Genomic DNA, 21,577 nt, shown 5'->3' with positions numbered 1-21,577 from the left:
GTTTCCTGCTTCCGGCCATACCCGTGCCACTGCCCCCCCAAAAAGCAGCTCCATCTTCGTCTTAATCTGCTGCTCGTCCGCATTCGCATCCGCATCCGCATCCTTGTTCTCGTTCTCAAGGCTCCGGCTTTATTTTGGCTGATGGAAATATTTTTACGACAAGTTTTTCGCGAAGATTTGCAACATTTGCAGAAAACGGAAGTGAATGTGGCACTGGAAGTTGTGCGAATCAGCCCAAAATTCCTGCTCTAGAGATGGGCTAATCCCCAGGACATAAAGCATGCTTCTCCAGCTTAAGTAACTAAACACTTTCTAGAACTTAATCGCTTAAGGTCTTTTTTCAAGAAAGTGAAGAACAAACTGCCGATTATTTCGATTGTTTGTAGATAATCTTATCGATATGTATCGAAAATTATAACTATTATCGCTTCCTAGATTTTAATTACTTTCAGATACTTTCTGGAATGACTCCTCAAAGATATAACAGAAAAAACTATCGATTATCTCCCTTAAATCTAGGTAATCCTTTCGATATATATCGAAAACATGAACCACCATCCCTGTCCCGAATTCTGGCCATAAAACGCTTAACGGTGATGTGCCCGCTCTGATCAACCAAGCCCAACTGACCGCTGTCCGACCCTTTCGGCCAAGTCCAGTGATGCGTCCGGATGTTGTCAAGTTTTATGTCAGCATCCGGGGGGCATGCAGCCCCCGCAACCCCCGCAACCCCACGCATTTTCTGCCATTCATGAATTTTGCATGCGGCAGCAGAATGCAAAATTATAATTAGGCAGCCGCGTGATGCCGGGAAAACAAAGGAGGGGGCCTTGGTCCTTTGGCCTTTTTTCCCCCTTTTTCTGGCCATTTCTCCGCCCGCCCTCCAGCCCGGCTCGGTTGCCTTTTGGAGTCAACTCACGTTCGAGCATAAAGTACATTTTATTAGCTTGCCTTTTGCATTTGCCACCACGGTGGCAACGGTGGCTCGGCGGTGGGGCAGGTCTACTGCCAGAGCACAACAAGCACAATTGACAATCTGAAAGAATGTGTGGTAGTTTATGCGATAGTGCACCCCCGGCGTATACTTAATAATTCAGAGGAACATAATTACTTTTTCTATAAATACGCTTCGAAATCCTATAGCGCATAGGGCATGATTAACCGAATGTGTTGTGTTCTGTGACCCTGATCCCCTGATTATCTGATTCTGTTTCGGCCATTTCCGTCTGCTGACCACGCTGCGTATGCGTAATAATTTTTTAGTTGCGCCACACCCGGCTCTGGCAGGGCGAATAAATATTCAATTGCAAATGGCTGCCCAGCCCAGGAGGGGGAGCTGGAGCTGGAGCAGGAGCAGGAGCAGGACACGCAAAGCGGACGCGCTTAAATTGCAAATTGCGCTTGTTTACAATTTGGCCATTTGGCCAAAAGTCAGCTCCGCTCCGCCATACGGATCCTGCCCGGCGCCCGGCGCCCAGCCTTGCTTTTCCGGCATTTCGTGGCATTAGAAAAATGAACCGTCGTGCCGCAAAAGACAACTTGGTCGGTCGACTTGGTTGGCATTTTTGTGTTGCGTGCTTTTGGGCGCGTAATTAGATAAGCAGCGAGCCAGGGGCGTAGCCGAAAAGGGGTTACCAGTCGGGGGGGGGAACTTGGACCAAGACTTAATTTCAACTCGATGGGTGAAGTTCTCTTCTTCCAGTTGGAAGCATTAGTGAGAATGTGCCACCCTCCCCCCTGACTACGCCCCTGGTGGACCACCCAGAGGCGTTGTCACAACAAGCTGCTGACAGATGGAGCGTCATAAAAGCGGCAGCAACCTCAACAACCTCCAGTAACAATGCGCCGCAAAATGTCTGAGGTTAGAAGCGGAAAACAAGATAACTGGCGACAGTGGGGAATGGAGAATGGGGGACGGAGGCAGAAAGTGGCAGGAAAGGCGACAGCAGAAGAGCATGGAGCATGGGGGCATGGGGCATGAAGCACAGGGGGGCTATGTGTCACGTGGCTGGCAAACGCACCTGGGGACAAAAGGGGCGGACAAGGACACAACATGCAATTATACGCAATCAACATAAATCATTCAAATTGCCGCTCACACTCGCACACACAAAAGGCGAAAAAAGAAAGAGAGAAGGCAGGACCCCGGCAGGAGGAAAGGACACTTCAGGACCGAGGACTGCCGAGGGGAGAGGGGAACTGGGCGTGGCCGTTGACGTTGGCTTTTGGCTAATTTGCAATTGAAATGCCCAAATTCTGTGGGCTGGCCGCATTACGCATACGCCGTGTGGCCATGAGGCCGTGTGGCCACCCGGCTGCGTGGCAAAGGCTCCTTAAACTTTTGCCTCTGCCTATCCATCTTCATCTTCGTCCTGCGTCCTTCGGCCATGTGCCCCCTTTCTGCAGTGCGTTGCGCTGCTGACAAATGCCACGGAAACACGTGAGCCCCACGGGATGGCCGGCCACAGGTCGCCGAAACTCCCGCCGGGATTGCCAAGATTTCTCCCCGGTCTTCAAGAATTAAAAAAACAGAGCCAATAAGACAAGTAATTCAGACAAACTTCATTCCGGATTTATGTTGAATATGGAGAGCTAATACATGTTTACAGAAGTGTGGTTGGAACGATCCTCTAGGGAATCGTACTCCTAAACTGACATCCTCCAGACAATAAAAACTTCAACCGGTTGTGATCGAAGCAAACATAAACACTTTCTCCTGAAAATCCTTTCGATGACAGGTCGTACTTTTTTTTTTTTTTTTTTTTCCTTGGTTTGGATGAACTTGAAAACATACTAACTTGAATTTTGGGTTTCGAGTGAAGGAAGTGAATGCTCGGGAAGCTGCGAAGTCAGATCAGTGGTGTGTGGTGGGATGTGACGTGTCTCGTTGCCTCCGGCGACTGCGACAGCCACAAAGTCAAAACAATGATAGCCATCTTCTTCTCGGGAGTGGGCGGTGTGGGGGAGGAGACGCTTCTTAAAAGAGCGCTTCCATCGGCACACCGTAGATCTGGGCCAGCTGCAGCTTCGTGTAGGCAACCACGCCGGAGGGACAGTAGGCCATGGCCTCGTCCAGAGTGATCCACTTGGCGCTCGACTCCCCGGCGCAGACCACGTGCATATAGACGATCCCGTCGAACACCGCGTGGCTGATGATGCCCATCAGGTTGCTGGAGCTGCCACCGTCTCCGTTTCCATTCCCGTTCACGTGGCCGATTCCGCTGGCGCCTCCGGTTCCAAATCCGAACCCCTGTCCACTTCCGTTCCCCGCCAGATTGCCGATATCGATGTCGAGGTCCATGCCGATTTCGATGCCGAAATCGTTCGGGTTCTCGTCATCGTCGGCGATGGCACTGCCGTTTCCGCTTCCGTGTAGGTTGGCAGTGATTTGGAAACCGTTTCCGTTTGGATGTGCCACTATTCCAAATCCGTTTCCGGCTCCGTTGGCATTTACCGCGTTATTGCCGCTGGCGGAGCCAGCCCCGTCGCCACTGCCATTGCCGGTAACGCTTCCGTTTCCGCTTCCGTGGACGGTGCCATTGGCGTTCGTGGAGGTGCTCGGGTTCAGGTTGATGACCATTCTGCGAACGGAAGCAGCTTAATCGATATCCTCTTCATGATCGAAGAGTTCTTCGCGCATTACTCACCTGACGATGACACTAGCAGAGATGGATGGGTATCCTGAAGGTCACTAGGTGCTAAGCTCCTTGGGGGTCTCCTTGGGTTCCCTCACAGCTACCTATTCCGCTTTTAGTACCAGCGGGATCCTTAACACTCGTACTCTCTCGTCCGTTTGGTGGAGTGAGTACTGAATGCCGGCAGCTCACACGATCAACGCACACTCTAAACTGGGCGAACTCGTGTTGTCACCTATGACCTGTTTGTTGGCACCACTACTTGCCAAAAATCGTCTGGTTGATATTTTTTTTGTGTTTTATATTTTTTTTTTTTGTCCAACCAAGTGTATCTGTGTATGAATTGTGTTTGTGTACGTTTGTGTCTGCCAAACTCTGGAATGTCACTCATAATCCAGGCTACTAGATGCCTAGTCAGTGGTGATAGCTAGTGCGATAGTTGACCGCAGGAGCCTGTCTTTAAAACAGACATGCATCCTTGCCCATTCAAATGCTGCATTATCCTTACACCCTCCACGCCCTCCACGTGTGCGGACTCCTTTGTTTTCTCGCCTGGAACAAATGAACCGAACAAATAAAAGTTGCACGGCAAAAGTTGTTGACATGGCAGCTTCTTCCTCCCGATTGCAGCTCCCCCCCTGGTTCCCTGCTCCCTGCTTAGCTCTTATTTATGGCGGGAAGTGCAGGTGGCAGAACGGGGGGGATCCGGGTTGCAGCAACAGAAGCCCCAAAGCAATTAAATCGCAACTGGCTGTCGGGGATGAGGCGGGAACTAGAAAGCTATAGTGGCATGGGGCAGGAGGGTGTGGCAGGAAACACAGACAGGGACAAAGGCAGAGACAGAGAAAGAGAAAGAGACAGAGACAAACAATCAAACGGAAATTAATTGCGGGATGTGCGAAAAGCGAAAGGCAAAAGCTTCTCCGTAAATGATTGTCGAGCTGCGAGTGTGCAACTTGCAACTCTACAGTTGCACACTCCTCGCAGCGGAGTGTTAACCCATCACATCCCCAGCTTAACCCCTGATTGAATGCCGGCCAGTGCAGAGCATTGACTTCTGACCCCCGCCCGGGGAGGAGGCAGTAGGGAGGAGGAAGCATATGAGAAACAGAAAGGAATCCGCCATCTCATTGAACTCGTGTTTAACACAAAAATGTTTCATTTTCGTGTCATGGCTTAATTAAAGGATCGTTACATGTGAGTTTTCGAGAGCGGAGTGGGGAGTGTGGTGGTCCCCAAAACCAAATCCCCACTCGCCCTGCCCTCCGGATGCTCCGAATCCGCATCCGGCTCATAATGAGGCGCCTCATTGGACCGGCAAGTGAGTTAAATCTTCATGAGACATTTGACAGGCTCCCCACACGCCTCGGGGGCTGGGGCTGGGCCAGGGCGAGAGGTCTCTGCCAGGGGGACGCATTCATTGCCTTGGTTACACGCCTCGGTTGACTCTAGCATCCGAGCATCCAACATCCAGCATCCGTTGCAGTGCTCCAGCCAAGCGTCTCACATTGCACACACCAGAAGCCCACCGGGCCACCCACCTGGCACGCCACAACTGTCGTCCACAGCCCCTCCCGGCCAACCACCCACCCACCCACTTCATAATGCTGTCAAGGTTGAGCGGCGCTGAAATATTGAAGCCTGTCGCTTAAATATTCGCCAGTTGGTGGCTTGCCGAGAGATCATACATGGCATATGCATGAGGCAGTGCTACACTGAGAACAATTCCTCCCCAGCTCAGACTTGACTGCTCAACGACTCAAAGGTATTATCTTTCTGTCTATGAAGGAGAGCATCACCTCCGACTAAGCATGGGATTCATCCAGATCATGTCACGATTTGATGAACCTCCACTGTCCGTGTCCACTCCTTTGTTTCGCTCCGCAACTAGTTTCCAGCTTGAAATTGAACGAGTCGGCTAAGCTGTTGAACATAAGCTCCTCCTCCTCTTCCCTGGGCAGAGCTGCCGGCAATCTGCGGTCATCGCTGCGTGATTGACTTTTGGATGCAGTTTGCCAAAGGTCAACACCCACACAGCGCACCGCACCAGTTCAACGACTGACACGATATCCACTATATTTGTCGGGTTACCTTTTGTTCTGCGGACAAGCTGCGAAAGCCCCCATCTCCATCTCCAGCCCCGGCTACGAGTCCGAGTCCAAATCCAAATCCAAAAACAATTCCGATCCAGAGGTCGGTCCAACATAAACAATTTATGCACAACAAACTGGGCTCTTCTGAATGGCAGGGAAGAAGGGAAGGAAGCAAGGCAGCCGGAGTGAAAGCGGAAAAAAGAAAGGCAGAAAGTCCTGGCTTGCAGCTTGCCAACTTTTAGTTTGGCTTGTTAGTTAAGCGTAAACAAGGGGGGAGGGTGAAAGGGGGTCGGCAGTTGGGTGGAGAAAGTGGATGGAGAAAGTGCGGGTCATTTGAATGCATGCTCGGACGGACGGACCTCGCCACCATCGATGATAAGCGAGGATTCTCTATACAAAGGCAAGGACACGGGGGATGCAGAGGACTGGTAGGGAAGGTGGTTCAGGTGGGTGGCTCGTGGTGTTCCAGTTTGTGTGCGTTTGAGGCTCAGAGTCAACGCCAATGGTAAATATTTAGCTCTTGGCTGCACTTGAGATTAACTCGCCAGTGCACTCGGAAAAACGGATGCAAGTATTGCATCTCTGGGACGGCTAGGCATTCCAGACAGTTACTCCCATTCTATGGATCCTTCTCTCCAAGTCCCTGGCATGTCCTGGAAATCTAAAATGTGGAATCTATACTCCACAGGCTTATTTATTTTCGAGTGCAGCTGCAGCGGCAGCCAGAGCTCCACGGATAGCTTTGCGCCGGATGAAGTGAGGGCTGGGTTGCTGGTGAGGATGGAGGTGAAAGAATAAAAGGATGCAGAAGGACTCGGCAACGGACTCACTCGAACCCCGGACACAAAAGCAAAGTGAAGCAAAATACAAACACACTCAAAAGTGAAAATGGAAAAAGTTTCAATGGTTTTATCATGTTTACTTTTATTTGTGTCACTGAGTGGTTGTATAAGCCCCGTGAACCGCCCCGGAAAGCCCCTGGACAAACCAGGGGTCAGGCATAGGATAAACAAACACAGACAGGCCAGGTTCGAGGTCCGAGGGGTGCAGAGGCGACAGGACAGCAGAACGGCAGGACAGCAGGATACATAAGAAGCGTATGTTCAACACACTCGAGGGAGATCACTGGCTGCCGTGAAGTGCCCGACAAGTGACAGCACTGGATTTCGATAAGGAGCAGGCACAATGGCAATGTCCTTGCAGAAGGAGAGGACTAAGTCCACCAACCCTCAACTCTGGCCCATCAGCCCTTCCAGCTGAGCCTCGAATGTGTCCCGGAGTAACAGCTGCGAGCCCCCAAAATCCCCTCTCGAGTTACGCCTTTAATGTGCCGCCTGACTGCCGCCTGCACCTGTCGTCCTGCTCCTGCTCGAGTCCTGCTGATTCCTGAAGCCCACCTAATCAGCTGCTAAGCTGCGGGGAGCCCGGCTGCTGCCATGACAATTTGTTAACCGTTTTTAGTGGTCCACCTTTGGGGTCGTAAAGACCTAGACGGTTTTCCAATCTTGTTTCCACTTTTGAGCCCCACAGAGTGTTTGGCTTTTTCCGGCAATATTTGGATACTCCCCAGATTGTATTCTAGATTTCCAAATCATACTCTTTCCGCCAGTATGTATAGTGTTGGGGAGGGGGGGGCCATTCCCCGGGGCCAGGCTGACCTTCGTCCTAAGCGGTCGGGAGACAGGAAGTGCTGGGCCAAACTAATTACTTGCTAAAGGGCCAACAAAGGCTGAGAAAATAAAAATAATGACAACAATGGGTGGCTGTGGGAGGTGGCTTGGCAGTTATCTCTGATCCCACACTTGTCAGCCTCCCCGGAGGGGTGGAGATCCACGCAGAAAAAAAAGATTTCTGTGAGATTTGAGTAACTATCAGAGCCTCCTTCGTCACTGCAATTGATGTGAGATTTTGGTCTCACATGCCCCTTCATCACCTTTCTAATCAAACCTAGAATGCTAACAATTTTCTCAGTGTACTTCAACGAGACAACACAAAGGCCTAGTCCAAACAATGGGGACAGGACTCGAGAGCCAATCAATGCAAAATGTGCCCAAAGTCAACTTGCGCAACACATGAGGGCGTGGCACATGGGCCCACCGACAAGGATGGCTGGCCCGAAGCAGGGATTTTCATTAATTAGTGGCAGGAGCTCGCAGCCAAGGGGAGGGGAGAGCAACACAAGGACTTTAGTTTTTTGTATAAACTTTTTCAAGACGGAAGTACCAGCCAGAGAGTATGAGAGAAAAGGTTCTCTAACTTTCAAAATGCACTCGAAAATGGCCCCCAGAAAAGCAATTGCACTTCGGTGGAGCCATCGATCAGTGCGAGAACATACATAAGAGGATGTATACTCCTTATATATGAAGCTATTGCCCCAGCCCTGAAGCCCTCAGCCCTCAAGCCCTCAAGCCCCGCGAAATGTCCTGCCACTATAATAGCCTTTCGCGTGGGGGTCGCATTATTTTTCTGGCCGCACTGCCATTTTCCACTTTTAACTGCCACAGTCCTGTTCGAGAGCCATGCTGCAGTCCTGGCGCCCTTTGTCTTCTGGCCCTCGGAATGCTGTAAGCGGATTTTTATTTTTGTGCCATTTGAACTTTTAATGTGCGTGCTGTGCCCGCTGTCCAGTTTCCTAAGCGGTCCGCCTTCACCCGGCTGCGGCCCCTCTGCAGTCCAATTTATATCTGTGTATCTGAAGGATCCCCCAGTCCTTTTTGTTCGAGTCCTTGTTCTCGTTCTGGTTCTCGTTCTGGTTGTGCTGCTCGTTTTCGGTTTCGACTTCCCTCCGGCTCGGGACATTGTGTTAAAGTTTAAATGCCACGCGCTGGCGAAATGTTTCAATCAACACAGGGATCCCTTCCAATTGGTCAATACCCCAGGATACAAGGATACTTTTAAAAAAAAAACCTAGAAGCTATAGATACTAAGAAAGGATATCTATAGGAATAGCTTAGAATTCTAGAATCTAGATAGAAGGATCATCTTAGAGGAGTCATTAAAAGCTTCCATCTAATACCTCATAGGGACAGATACTGGCCACTTTTTTCAGTGCATCTGTAAGTTTGTTCTCCTGCTCCTCTTTCGTCCTTATTCTATTCCGCACCCCCACCCCACCCCCTGCTTACCGCACACGCTTTTAATTGCCGAGCTGCATTTTTGTTGTTTAGCGTGCTGCTTTTTTCGCCATTTTGCAAATTGAAATGCGCACAAAATTTAAATTGCTGTTGCATGCTTTTAGGCGGCCAGGATGCGAAAGAGAGACACAGAGTGGGTGGCAGAGGCAGAGCCAGACCCAGAGCCAGTGGGGGGAGAAGGAGGAACGGCAACGGTAAAAGGCAACGTTAACGTCATCGTTAGCGGCATTTTCCAGGCGCTTGAGCACGTCAACACACCCACCACCACATGCACGCAAATTGTGGCAGAAAGTATCGTTTTCTCTCTGGGGAAAAAAGTATCTTCAAAATATCATTTTCAAAGTGATGTCTTTTTAAAAAAAAAAAAAAACTTTAAATTCCAAGAAATTGCCATAATATTTAATATAATATTCCTTATCGATATATCGATATAAGTGCCATCTCTAGCTCACTCGTAGACCGGAAGTGAGCGGGCGGCTGGGCGCGGCAGCCTCATTTGCAACTAGGCAAATATCGCGTATACGTCATGTTGGCGGTGCGACAATTACCGTTAGCGGCTTGCACAATTTATGTTGCATACTTGTCGGCGCAAACGATTCCCAATGCATTTCTCATCAGCTTGGATGCCTTTCCTTGCCACTGCCACTGCCAGCGCCAGCCTCATCAAGTGCCAGCCAATTTACTTGGCTAATTTGTGTAGACCGAGGCCAGGAGTGGGTGTGTGTCTAGACGTGCTTCGAAAGTTGCCACTTGCCACACCCACACCCGTGCCACAGCCGCCGCTTAATGCATTTCAATTGCAACTTCTCCGCTTCGCTTTTTTTTTCGCTCCCATATCCGGAGTCGCATAAAAAACTATAAATTAAAAAAAACTCGCCTCACTTTACTCGCCCGGCCAAGTGTCAACAAACAGCAAAAAAAAGTCCTGCCGGGGGGCGGGGAGTGGTTAGAAAAAAGCAGAGAATACATCCTGCTGCGGAGCCTTTTGGGGTCCGAGAAAAAGGCGCTGCGGCCCGACCCGGCCCTGCTCGGCCCAAGCCTCATTAAATTAGCATTGATAATTATTTTAAATTACTTCATTTAGTTGTGAAAAATGTTTGCTCGTCGCCGGCGCTGTTCCCCAAAGCGATTTGTTGCTGTCCCCGGCAAGGGGCTACTCCTTTCCATCCTTGATCCCGTTGTTTGTCCTTGGTTTAGTTTTCGAGGGAACTCGAGGGTATTTATGTGGATTACGAAGGAAAACTACTATTCAGCAAGCGGGTCAAACACAGGCAGTATTTCGAGTAAATATTTAAGCAAAGGACTCGTCCAACTTAAATTTTAAAGGCCTTTCGAGGACTACACAACAAGTTCAGCTATCTTGTCTCATTTTTTTTTCTAATCCGCTCATGTAACTGAAATTAATTTGATTGCTGATGTTGTCTCAGCTGCTTCATTAATCAAAAGGACCCGGGACCGGAGCGACGTCTGTCCCGCTCGAACACTTCTGCAGCCTCATGAATAATTAAATATGGAACATAGTTATCCCTGTTTTTCGGCGCCAGGATCCCACCCGGCCGGGTGCTGGCAAGAGGGCGGAGGTCACCCCAAAACTTATCCATCAAATGACATTTGCGTTGATGCGGGTTTACGCCACTTGCCTCCATTAACCCCCATTCCTCTGGTCGTTTGTCCTTCTGTTCTCTGAAGTTCAGTGTATGTTACCTTAAAGTGGGCTATAGGATACCTGGTACTTGCCCATATGCATATCCTTATTGTCCTTTATTCATAAAAGTACGTGTTAAATATGCCAGCAATTGGCTTCGTCACCTACCGATCAAAACTAATTGGATTCCGGCTGGGAACAAATTCCGAAACTGCTCCATTTGATTCAATTTAGTGCAATGATTGAATAAAGTCAATTTGAATCAAGATCTGTTAACACCAAGGGGAGCAGGAGCAGGAGCAGGGCCGGGGAGAACAAGGATAACGCGTGGGGAAAGGGAGAAACAAGCAAATATGGAAGGGGAAATGGAGAGAGGACATCCAACGTGTTTATATTTCCGTTTCCTCCGAAAAACGCGGCGCATTGTTTCTTTGGTTCGGTGCTGTTTTTCGGTTTATTTGTTGTCGACTTTTTGTTGTCCTGTGGCGCCTGTTTTGCTCCTTTTTCTGTTCTTTTTTGGGGGAAATGTGTGTTATCACCGCTGTCGCCATTTTTTTGTTTGCCTTTTCATTTTTTTCGCCTCTGTTGTTTGTTTGGCTAAACCATTTTTTGGCAGGACGAGAAATGGGATAAGGCCTGCATAATATTCGGAGGGAGGAAAGGCTGCCAGACCCGACTGCTGAGCCAGCAGCCTTGCAGCCAGTGGCTGTGTTGCCGTGTTGCCGTAGTGGGCGTGTCACTTGCCCGGTTTGTCCCCGGCACCGTTGTTGATTTTCCGGATTTTTTTCCCCCCCAACTGCCGCCTATTCTTTGGGGCCTTTCCTGTTTTTGGCGTTGTAATTTCTGACTTGGAAATGAGCCTGATGCCTGATGCCCGATGCCTGGTGCCCAATGCCCGGTGCGGTCAGTCGAGATGAAAACATGGCAAAGGAATTCGTTTTATGAATTTGTTAACTACAAAATGAAAATCAAGCCATGAAACAGCCCGGCAACAAAACAATTCCATCTCATTTGGTCCGGATATTTGCCTGCGTGAAGTGTGAAGGCGGTGAGCAGGGTAGCTAAACCTTGAAAAGTTCATTCCTATTTCTGGGTTTCTTCATGAATTTCATGAGCTGTCCAGCATCCACATCTGTGTCCAGAGCATTTGGCACTGATTATGCGACTATCCTGAGGATAACAGCTGCATGGCAAGAAACGGAGCTGGACGGAGCTGGCGGAATAAAAGTTCAGCTTGTAAAAATAATGTCAGGAGCTTGTGAAGGTCGGGAGGGAAAGGTAGAAATCAAAGCCGTTTTGCTTGTGAGAGGCTGCTATATTTTTTCTCACAGTCTGTAGTTCAGCCTTTATCGCCAGTCGCCCAACTGCTCCATTGAGGCCACGGCCAGAGACACACTCACTTATGTAGGTTTATATAAATACTGTATATAGACATTCTGGCAATCTGTATAATTGAAGTGGCCAGGGGAATGGAGAGCCTTAAAGAAGCGCTGGTGTCCTTTACCTGAGACTCGGGCGGAGTCGAAAGAACATTCCCAGATGTGGCCAAGAAGACGTGGCAGCATCGAGCCGCCATTAAAGTCGATTCCTTTTCGAGCGCCAGTCAAGTGGGTGGTGATGTTTGGTGACTGGGTGGCGACTGAATTCATTTCGAAAGGAAACAGCCTTCGATTGCCATTTCGCCCACACACACTCCCCTTTACGGCCCGCCAACGGGAATCCCCCAATGACTTCAAATGGCAAAGGGGCTGCGACACAGTTCATTAAATTCTGGCAAGTCCCTGGTCCTTATGATTAAGACTTTCCGCTGCTTCTTTTTTTACGAGAGAATCGGCAGATTATGAATTGGCGATTATGCTAATGAATCAGCCACAATCCCCAGAATAATTGTTATGTGCATAAATAAATAATATCCGACTCTGACACGCCCCTCCTCGTAATCCTGGCAAGGCTCTTATCCCTCTTATCCCTCTGCTTCCAGCTGCCTGACTGCCTGACTGCCCTTTTAATGATTTTATGAAAAGTGAGCAACTGCCAAAAGTTTTCTTGGCTTGTTTTAATTAAACATTTTAGTCAGTTTCTATTTTATTTTCCTTTGAGCATTTCGCGAATTTTTGCGCCCCGGAACCTCAAAGGGGAAAAGCGCCGAAACAAAAAAAAAAAAGAGCTAGAAGTAAGTAAGGAAACCAAAGCCAAACCCAAACCCAAAGCCACAGCTCTAAGTATGAAAATAAATAAGTTCGTCTGCAGTTTGGTTCTCCCTTCAGTGTTTTTATATTTTTCATTCGACCGACCGTTGCTGGTCAGGAGATAGCCTCCGATTTTCCATATAGACGGTGGCGATTTGGCCAGCTCTGAAGGGTGAATGGCAGTTGCCGGATAGAACCAAGCTGTGGTCGCAGCTCCAAGTCCTGCTTTCATAACGAACTAGGAGCAAAATGAAAATATGCCACGAAAAGTATGCACAAGTTTTTCCAATCCCCCCCCCCCAAAAAATAAAAAAGACTGGAAAAATGAGGAAAATCCTTGCCAGCATGCGAAAAAATACAAAAGTGCATCAAAATAAATCGAGTCCAAGTTTTTGGGGAGCGTGTTTTTGGTGGAGAGTTGGATAGGATGGAGGTGGTAAGGGGGTTTTGTTTCCTAAAGAGCCAAGTGGGATGTGTTCTGCTCCTTTTTCTATTTCCATTTCATTTTGCGTTCTTTTTTTTATTTTTTTTTAATTTTTTTCTTCTCTTTTGGCTTTTTATGCTGGATGGCTTGAGTTGCAAACAAATTGCTCGAAAGTATGCAACAAAAATTTCAATTGTGTGAGAGCTAAGCGGCAAATGAAATTGCCCGAAGCGCTCATGTGTGGGTGTGTATCTGTGTCTTCGTATCTGTATCTGTATCTGTAGCTGTAGCTGTAGCTGTATCTGTACTTAGCTTCTTCATGCGTATCTCTACCACTGTGAGAGTTCGTTCGCCATTTACCTGCCGGTAGATGGGTGCTGGTAGCTGGAAGCCGACTACCTGGCAGGTCCTGCGGTTTTTAGTCGCACACCGAAGGAAACCAAGCTCTTAATTTGATTAAAACCCTCGGTCATATATATTTAAAACACGGCTGAACCGGAATGGCTCTAATTAATAAGAAATCCAAGAAGTATACATGCATTTCCACTCTTAAGAACCAATAGCTTTGGTTCCTGTGGGTTTCTCTCAGTGCAGAAATAGTTCTGTATGCACATGTGTGTGTGTGTGGCAGTGTTTGCGGTTTCGCATTGGATATTATTTCTGTTGTTGGCGTTGTTGCCGGCCCGACTTGGCCCTAATCGGATCAGCAAGTTAATTTACATGCAATTCAATCAGTGGCGCATTGTCCTGCCCTACTAAGTATGCAACAAAAGTTTTCTCCCTCTGTGGGTGTATTTGTATGTCTGTATGGCTGGGTGTGCGTGTCATCAGTATTTTTGGCAAATGCCATCAATTCTCGGCAAGGGAGCGAGTGGGTGAGTGAGTGACTGGCTGAGTGACAGCTGCAAGATGAGACAGATTCAGATACAGAGTGAGGGACTCATGCTGAGACAGAGGCAGCTGCCTAATCCCTGCTCCAGGTAACCCGAAAGTTGGTTCTTTGTTCGATTCGCTTAGCTGTCAGTCGGGCTTGCCATCAATAATCAAGAGCAGTGGAGCTCAGTGCCCGGAAACTGCAAAGAACCAGGACTTTGTTTAATTTGAATGCTGCGAGCTAAGGAGATATCCTGGCTTGAAGGCCAGGGAAACGCTCACTATTTGGCAGGCAGTTCGTGTTGAAAACACCCACTCGAAATCGCTTCGATTATATTGTACGCTTCTTCCGACTCTGTATCTTTCGAAACTCATCGCCCACGACTTGCCACTCGAACATGTTCATTTGGCAGCCATTCATCATCATCCAACTGGGGCTCCTTTTGGGGGAATTCCGCCTCCCCAACAAAGGACTGCCGCCAGGAAGGGGTTGCGTGGGCAAGTGGGGGGAGTGTTTACAAGCAGTTCATAAAAAATTAATTAAAATCGAGCCAAGGCAACGGCATGCAAAACACCGGCAGAGTCCATATGCGGGTGGTATTAAGGGTGTATCGATTGGATATTGCATTCGCAGTTGAATGCCACACTGCCAGCCACTGCAGGCTATTAATTGCAACAGACACTCGACAAGGACGATGCACGGCAGAAATCGCAATGCAGCTGCATTAGCCGGCAATGCATTTTTAAAATCCCCAAATGATATGTGAAGAGCATTGCTCGGTCGCTTTTTTTTTTTCAATAGCATTTGGCTGTCAAATGCATTTGTGCATTTATTGAATGGCACTTTTCACTTTTCGCCATTTTCCAGCCGCATTCACGGGCTTGTAACATACTCCCACACACCCCCAACACAACACACTCGCATAATTTATAAATTTATTTTGAAATTCCGAATTCCGAATTTGCATTAAAGTCAAAAGCCCAGTGATCAGCAACACCTGACACCTTTGAATAGTTAATCAAATATGAATTTAAATCGTGGCTGCCGACACTCCACGATTATCCACTATCCATTAGCCTATTCGCTTTTCAAATCGGCTCACGGCTGCCTCTCGTAATTACAAATATGAAATTACATAGAATTAGCCGAGAGCCGCTCTAATTTGTTGGACAAGCCAGGCAAGGTTTTAATTTACCTTGCTGGCCTGCTATCCAACTGAGATTAACTTGTGTAATCCCTGTTAAATCTCGTTTTCCGTGGAAACCGCAAAGGGAGGCCCAAAGTGGCAGGAATGCGACAGGGCAGAAGCATAGGAATGCAAACTGGCAGCAAGTAGAAAACGGCAACAAACTGGACCAACTCCCGGCCATCCAAACAGCAGCGACAGAGCGATGACACGACCACACCAATCCACCCACCTGTCCAGTGACCCCCTTTCAGGGCCGGGGGCTTTCAAATTGACGATTCTGGCGGGGCCGAATTGAAACGTTGCTCTGGGCAGCAGTTAGATTGGTCTTTTATCGACGTGTCATCCTCTGGAAGGCCCAAGTCCGTTTTTCGGGCTGAGTGATCTGGACTTGCCAGCGGCAGGACGCATCCAAAGGGTGTCGAAGCGATCTGGCAGGGCCTCTAGTCCTTCCATTTTTAATTAGTCACCAGAACCAGGGGGACAAACTAATCTATCGAAACTCAAACTTAATAATCTGGCTTATGGATCTGAATCCAGATGTTTAGCTTCTGCCTGGCGCTAATCCATTGCGATAGTTATCGATTATGTATCTCTTAAATACCTTTTGAAGCTCCAACATGTTGGTTTTTCATTCTAATACGATGCTAATGCTACTTGCCCTGCTATGCTTTTGAGGCTATCTCTACCCCACGCCCTTTTATATCTGCCCTTGAGTAGACACCCAGCCACCCTACTCCCCCAACCGACGCATCCATTACGCACTTTATACTCACATTCGCGTAATTATATAATGCAGGAGGGGGAGTCCTCACCCGCATCCGCATCCGTAGTGGAGGTTCTAGCAGATAAATAAAGAACAAAATGTAGACCGGTCCGGGGATGGGGCGGAGGCAGGGGCGTGGTCGCGGTCCTGGCGTTATGCAGGTAATAACAGTGCAAATATGTAATTACTAAAAAATTTGTGTTTGACTCTGTGCGTCCGCACCACTGATGGCAAACTACAAAATCCGTTTTCTATATTTTGCAGCATAATGAGGCGCCACAAAGGGCTACGGCGTGTGGAGGAGGAGGAGGAGGCGGCTGAAAGGAGCCTGTGTACATGGCGTGGATGCGGAGCACAGGATGAGCAGCCAGCCAGCCAGGTGGATGGCGGATTGCGGGCGGAGCGTTTTGCTGATGACTCTGTGGGCAAATAATTAGATATGCCGCTGGGCTAACCAGACTGTGAATAGAATGCCAAGCACACACACACACCCATAGCCCACAGCCCACAGCCCACACACACACCAAGGCGCATCCTCCACCTGGATAAAGAGGTAAGTACAGTGGGCCACCCCGTAAATAATACAGACACCCCCAACTCCCGGGTGACTAAGCTCGAGTATTGGATCTGCGGAAGGTTATGCTTCGGCGGGATTAATTTTTTGCGAGCCTCAAAGTCTGATAAACCCAAACTCAGCCAAACTTTCCAAGTCCCTGCCAGCTTAGCTCAGATTTTTCCGGCAATTTTCCGCCGCCACCGTCCACAGTGCCCGCCGCCTGGAAATTTTCCGCCATATGTGTAGGGAGACCGCAGGAGCAGCGCCAACATCGCCGCCTACATTTTAGTGTGGAAGCGGTGGCTCCTTCTGGCCTGGCCCTGTTCTATCCAGCCATCTAGTCCCATGTCCTGGCTCCAGTTTGGTTTGCTCTGAGTTTCAGACAGGGGTTAGGGCTGCACCGAGAAAAATGGGGATCCAGAGCCATGTCCTCCTGGACTATAATATCCAGGCAAGTGGGAGCTGGTTTCTCGCTGTGCTAGATTAGGTCCTGGGCCTGGATGCGATGTGGTGTGGCCTGAGGTGGCAGTCAAGTGCATGCATGTACACGACAAAGCCACCCACCACGCCCCTAGTTGTTGTTTTTGAGGCTGATGCATGCCTCACTGGGTTTGCTCCTCATCCGGACTCACGCCAGAGCCCGGATCCGCCGCCTCCCGCCTCGCCACGCCAGACCCCCAGTCGGGGGTCTTAGCTGTCCTTTATTTTAAGCAGCCAACGCGGAAAAATTCCTTTAAAAAGGAAAAGCAAGGCGGTGCAGTCGCAAGAAATGGTTCGGAATCAAACACACAGACCTGGCCCAGCCAAACCCCGGAAAATCCACGTCATCGCCGTAGAAAAACAAAAAATCCGCAACGGCCGGAATGGGAGGAACTAGAACACTGGGGGTCTGGGAACAGGGAACTGGGAACTGGGAACTGGGGACTAGGGAAGGCACAGATCCCAGTGCCCAAAACATTTTGCCTATGCAATTTGAATAATTTAATGGATTTTTATGAGCAGTAAACTCCTCGCTGGATGGATGCACTCACTCAGTCGCTGGGATTGCCAGCTTTACGGAATCCGGAATTCGGAATCCCCGACAGCCGCAACTTGAGACATTTGGCCCGGACGGCCGGCCGGCGGTAGCCAATTGCTGAAAATTCCAGCCTGGCGAAAAATGTCCTGCCGGTGACGGGAAAATCGCCGTAAATTCGTGTCGACCGGAATGAGGATGAGCTTGGTTGTGAATCGCAATAATGCACTGAGAAAAAATCCATAGAAACTTAATGAAAACAGACTCGAGAAGTGCTTAAATAATTAAAACAAAAACACCAAATGGTGGATGATTTTCTCAAAAAAAAAGCATTTCTGAAATGAGAAGGATTATGGAAGCTCAGGCCCAAGGATATTATTTCCCTTAGTGAACTGAATCCTTTTCATTGCGCTCCAGCTCAGGCCCGTGCTGGGAAGATGGGGGCTGGTTGCCCGGCTACTATGGGCTTATTCAATTTTGCAGTCCCCGCCCGGGTGGCTGACGCCCCTCTGGTGGTGCCCGCGCCGCCGGCCATGTCCTGGCCTGTCTTCCCAATTGACTGCCGCGCCACTTCCGTTTCGTTGACGATGGGGATGCGATGGCCATGGCGATGGCGATGGCGATGGCGATGTCGACGGCAACACCAAAGGCAGCCAAGCGTTCGCTCCTGAATGCACAGCAGCAGCCACATCAGCAGCAGCAACATTGTTGTCGTTGTCGACGCTGTGCAGCAAATGCAATAAATTTTCAAGTCATTTCAACTTCCGGTGTGTGGCCCCGATTACAGTTTAGTAGCTGTAAATACAAAGCGATATATACACTCTCTCACACTGCAAGAAACATCGTAGCCAAGAAATCTTACCGGGTTTCGAAACCGAACTTCGAAACTCCAGCGACTCTCTTAAGATCCCCAATACTGGCCACGTTTTTAGTTTCCAGAGCCAACTATTTCCAGGAAAATCCCCAGATGCATTTTGGTGGAGAATCGATCTAGGAAACGATAAAGATAGTCCGCTTGAGAATCGGACAAGAATTGGCAGAGATATAGACATCCCAAGTGGAGATATGGGGATATCCAGCATTTTACAAGGGTATGCCCACGAAAAATTGGAAAAAAATTGAAAAAATATTTTGTGCTCAGATTTTGATGCAGATTGATGGCAAATCGATATAGAAATCGGTAAAGGTAGTCCGCTTGAGAATCGGATAAGAAATGACAGAGATATAGACATCCCAAGGGGAGATATGAGGGTATCCAGCATTTTACAAGGGTATGCCCAGGAAAAATTGGAAAAAAATTGAAAAAATATTTTGTGCTCAGATTTTGATGCAGATTGATGCCAAATTGATATAGAAATCGATAAAGGTAGTCCGTTTGAGAATCGCACAAGAATTGGCAGAGATATAGACATCCCAAGGTGACATATAGGGATATCCAGCATTTTACAAGGGTATGTCCAGGAAAAATTGGAAAAAAATTGAAAAAATATTTTGTGCTCAGATTTTGATGCAGGTTGATGCCAAATTGATATAGAAATCGATAAAGGTAGTCCGCTTTAGAATCGGACAAGAATTGGCAGAGATATAGACATTCCAAGGCCGCATATGGGGATATCCAGCATTTTACAAGGGTGTGCCCAGGAAAAATTGGAAAAAAATTGAAAAAATATTTTGTGCTCAGATTTTGATGTAGGTTGATGCCAAATTGATATAAAAATCGATAAAGGTAGTCCGCTTGCGAATCGGATAAGAAATGACAGAGATATAGACATTCCAAGGCCGCATATGGGGATATCCAGCATTTTACAAGGATATCCCCAGGAAAAATTGGAAACAAATTGAAAAAATATTTTGTGCTCAGATTTTGATGCAGATTGATGCCAAATTGATATAGAAATCGATAAAGGTAGTCCGTTTGAGAATCGCACAAGAATTGGCAGAGATATAGACATCCCAAGGTGACATATAGGGATATCCAGCATTTTACAAGGGTATGCCCAGGAAAAATTGGAAAAAAATTGAAAAAATATTTTGTGCTCAGATTTTGATGCAGATTGATGGCAAATTGATATAGAAATCGATAAAGGTAGTCCGTTTGAGAATCGGACAAGAATTAGCAGAGATATAGACATTCCAAGGCCGCATATGGGGATATCCAGCATTTTACAAGGATATCCCCAGGAAAAATTGGAAACAAATTGAAAAAATATTTTGTGCTCAGATTTTGATGCAGATTGATGCCAATTTGATATAGAAATCGATAAAGGTAGTCCGCTTTAGAATCGGACAAGAATTGGCAGAGATATAGACATTCCAAGGGTGCATATGGGGATATCCAGCATTTTACAAGGATATCCCCAGGAAAAATTGGAAACAAATTGAAAAAATATTTTGTGCTCAGATTTTGATGCAGATTGATGCCAAATTGATATAGAAATCGATAAAGGTAGTCCGCTTAAGAATCGGACAAGAATTGGCAGAGATATAGACATTCCAAGGCCGCATATGGGGATATCCAGCATTTTACAAGGATATCCCCAGGAAAAATTGGAAACAAATTGAAAAAATATTTTGTGCTCAGATTTTGATGCAGATTGATGCCAATTTGATATAGAAATCGATAAAGGTAGTCCGCTTTAGAATCGGACAAGAATTGGCAGAGATATAGACATTCCAAGGCCGCATATGGGGATATCCAGCATTTTACAAGGGTGTGCCCAGGAAAAATTGGAAAAAAATTGAAAAAATATTTTGTGCTCAGATTTTGATGCAGATTGATGCCAAAATGATATAGAAATCGATAAAGGTAGTCCGCTTAAGAATCGGACAAGAATTGGCAGAGATATAGACATTCCAAGGGTGCATATGGGGATATCCAGCATTTTACAAGGGTATGCCCAGGAAAGATCAATATTAAAAGTCGATATGGGTATTATATGAAACCGCCAAGGGAACCTGAAAGGGTACGGGGATGCGACACCTGAAAGAAGTATCATAGAGTATGATAGAGTCGTCGTCTCATAGAGTATCATAGGGTATGCTGTCGTTGTCCTACTTTTCTGAAGCTGAAGCCTGAAGCTTTTCTTCCCAACTCGCTTTATTTTTTTAATACCTAATTCTTGCCTCGTTCTCCAGCCGCGAAAAAGCCAAAAGTAATTACTGTTCAATTCCAGGGGGGGTGGAATGGTGCAGGATGTCGGATGCTGGGTGGTGGGGGACGTGGTGGTGCGAGGGCTGGGAATTATAAGGGACAACCGCCAGCTGACATTTGTGAAGTTTTCTCCAGTATTTGCCTTGTCATTGTCATAGACGGCCGTTGTTTACCCATTATGGCGAGTGTGTGTGTGGCCCGCCATTGTTGTTGTTCGCACGCACTCTCCACCACCCCCCACGGCCGCCCAGAGGCGGGGGCTCAGGGGGCTTATAAGACCTTGGTTTCCTTGCCCTCGAACAATGGAAGTATTTCAGAACTAGAATCCTTTCAGTTTCGAGCTATAAATACCATAGGAACTGAGCCCCGTGGGGATGGTCCTGCCGCCGCCGCCGCCGCCACTGCCTGCCACGGTGTCTCCGTCTCTGTCTCGTCCTGTAACTGTCACATTGCTGGCACTTCATCATCATCAACAACAGCAGCAGTCAACGCATCTCTTTCGCTCCTTCCAAAGGACACTCTCGCAGCTGGTGATTAGCGACGAAGTCAGGGGCGTCGTCTGTGCAGTGGCGGGGAGAGGGTGGGCGCCCAGGAAACTCTCACGATAACGTCACTGGGGGCGATGGCAAATGATTGCCACTTGAGGTGTAAACGAGCGCATTTTACAGCGTCTTTGAGATGCTCAAAAAAAAAAAAGCAGAAAACTGAAAGGAGGAAGCCCCAGAAAAAGGCGGGAGGACACTAACTGAAATCACTGCCATCCAGTCAGCCAGCCAGCCAGTCAGCCAGCCAGGGGAAATATAAAAAAAGGATGAGGATGAGGTCCTTGCTTGCACAGTTATCGATATATGCACCAGGCTTAAGCTGCAAATCGATTGTCATTAGGCGTTATCCTGCGACATATAGGGA

The 21,577-nt window shown here is 48.0% G+C and overlaps 1 protein-coding gene across 1 annotated transcript; it reads right to left on the bottom strand.

The window, feature by feature from the left end:
• Window positions 1–2,538: 2,538 nt before the first annotated feature.
• LOC108122744 (uncharacterized) lies at window positions 2,539–4,004 on the bottom strand. The gene is made up of 2 exons (XM_017237469.3): window positions 3,648–4,004; window positions 2,539–3,581 (listed from the first exon to the last, which is right to left on the bottom strand). Exon 2 carries the CDS (start codon window positions 3,578–3,580, stop codon window positions 2,978–2,980), a length of 603 nt encoding a protein of 200 aa, XP_017092958.2. The 5' UTR covers window position 3,581; window positions 3,648–4,004; the 3' UTR covers window positions 2,539–2,977.
• Window positions 4,005–21,577: the final 17,573 nt, after the last annotated feature.

Source organism: Drosophila bipectinata, chromosome XL (genome assembly GCF_030179905.1).
Source record: "Drosophila bipectinata strain 14024-0381.07 chromosome XL, DbipHiC1v2, whole genome shotgun sequence".
Classification (NCBI taxonomy): domain Eukaryota; kingdom Metazoa; phylum Arthropoda; class Insecta; order Diptera; family Drosophilidae; genus Drosophila; species Drosophila bipectinata.
This window is presented reverse-complemented; position numbering and strand designations above follow the sequence as displayed.

Coding starts and splice junctions, on each gene's coding strand:
- LOC108122744 (XM_017237469.3), bottom strand. CDS start 3,580: ATGGTCATCAACCTGAACCCGAGCACCTCCACGAACGCCAATGGCACC.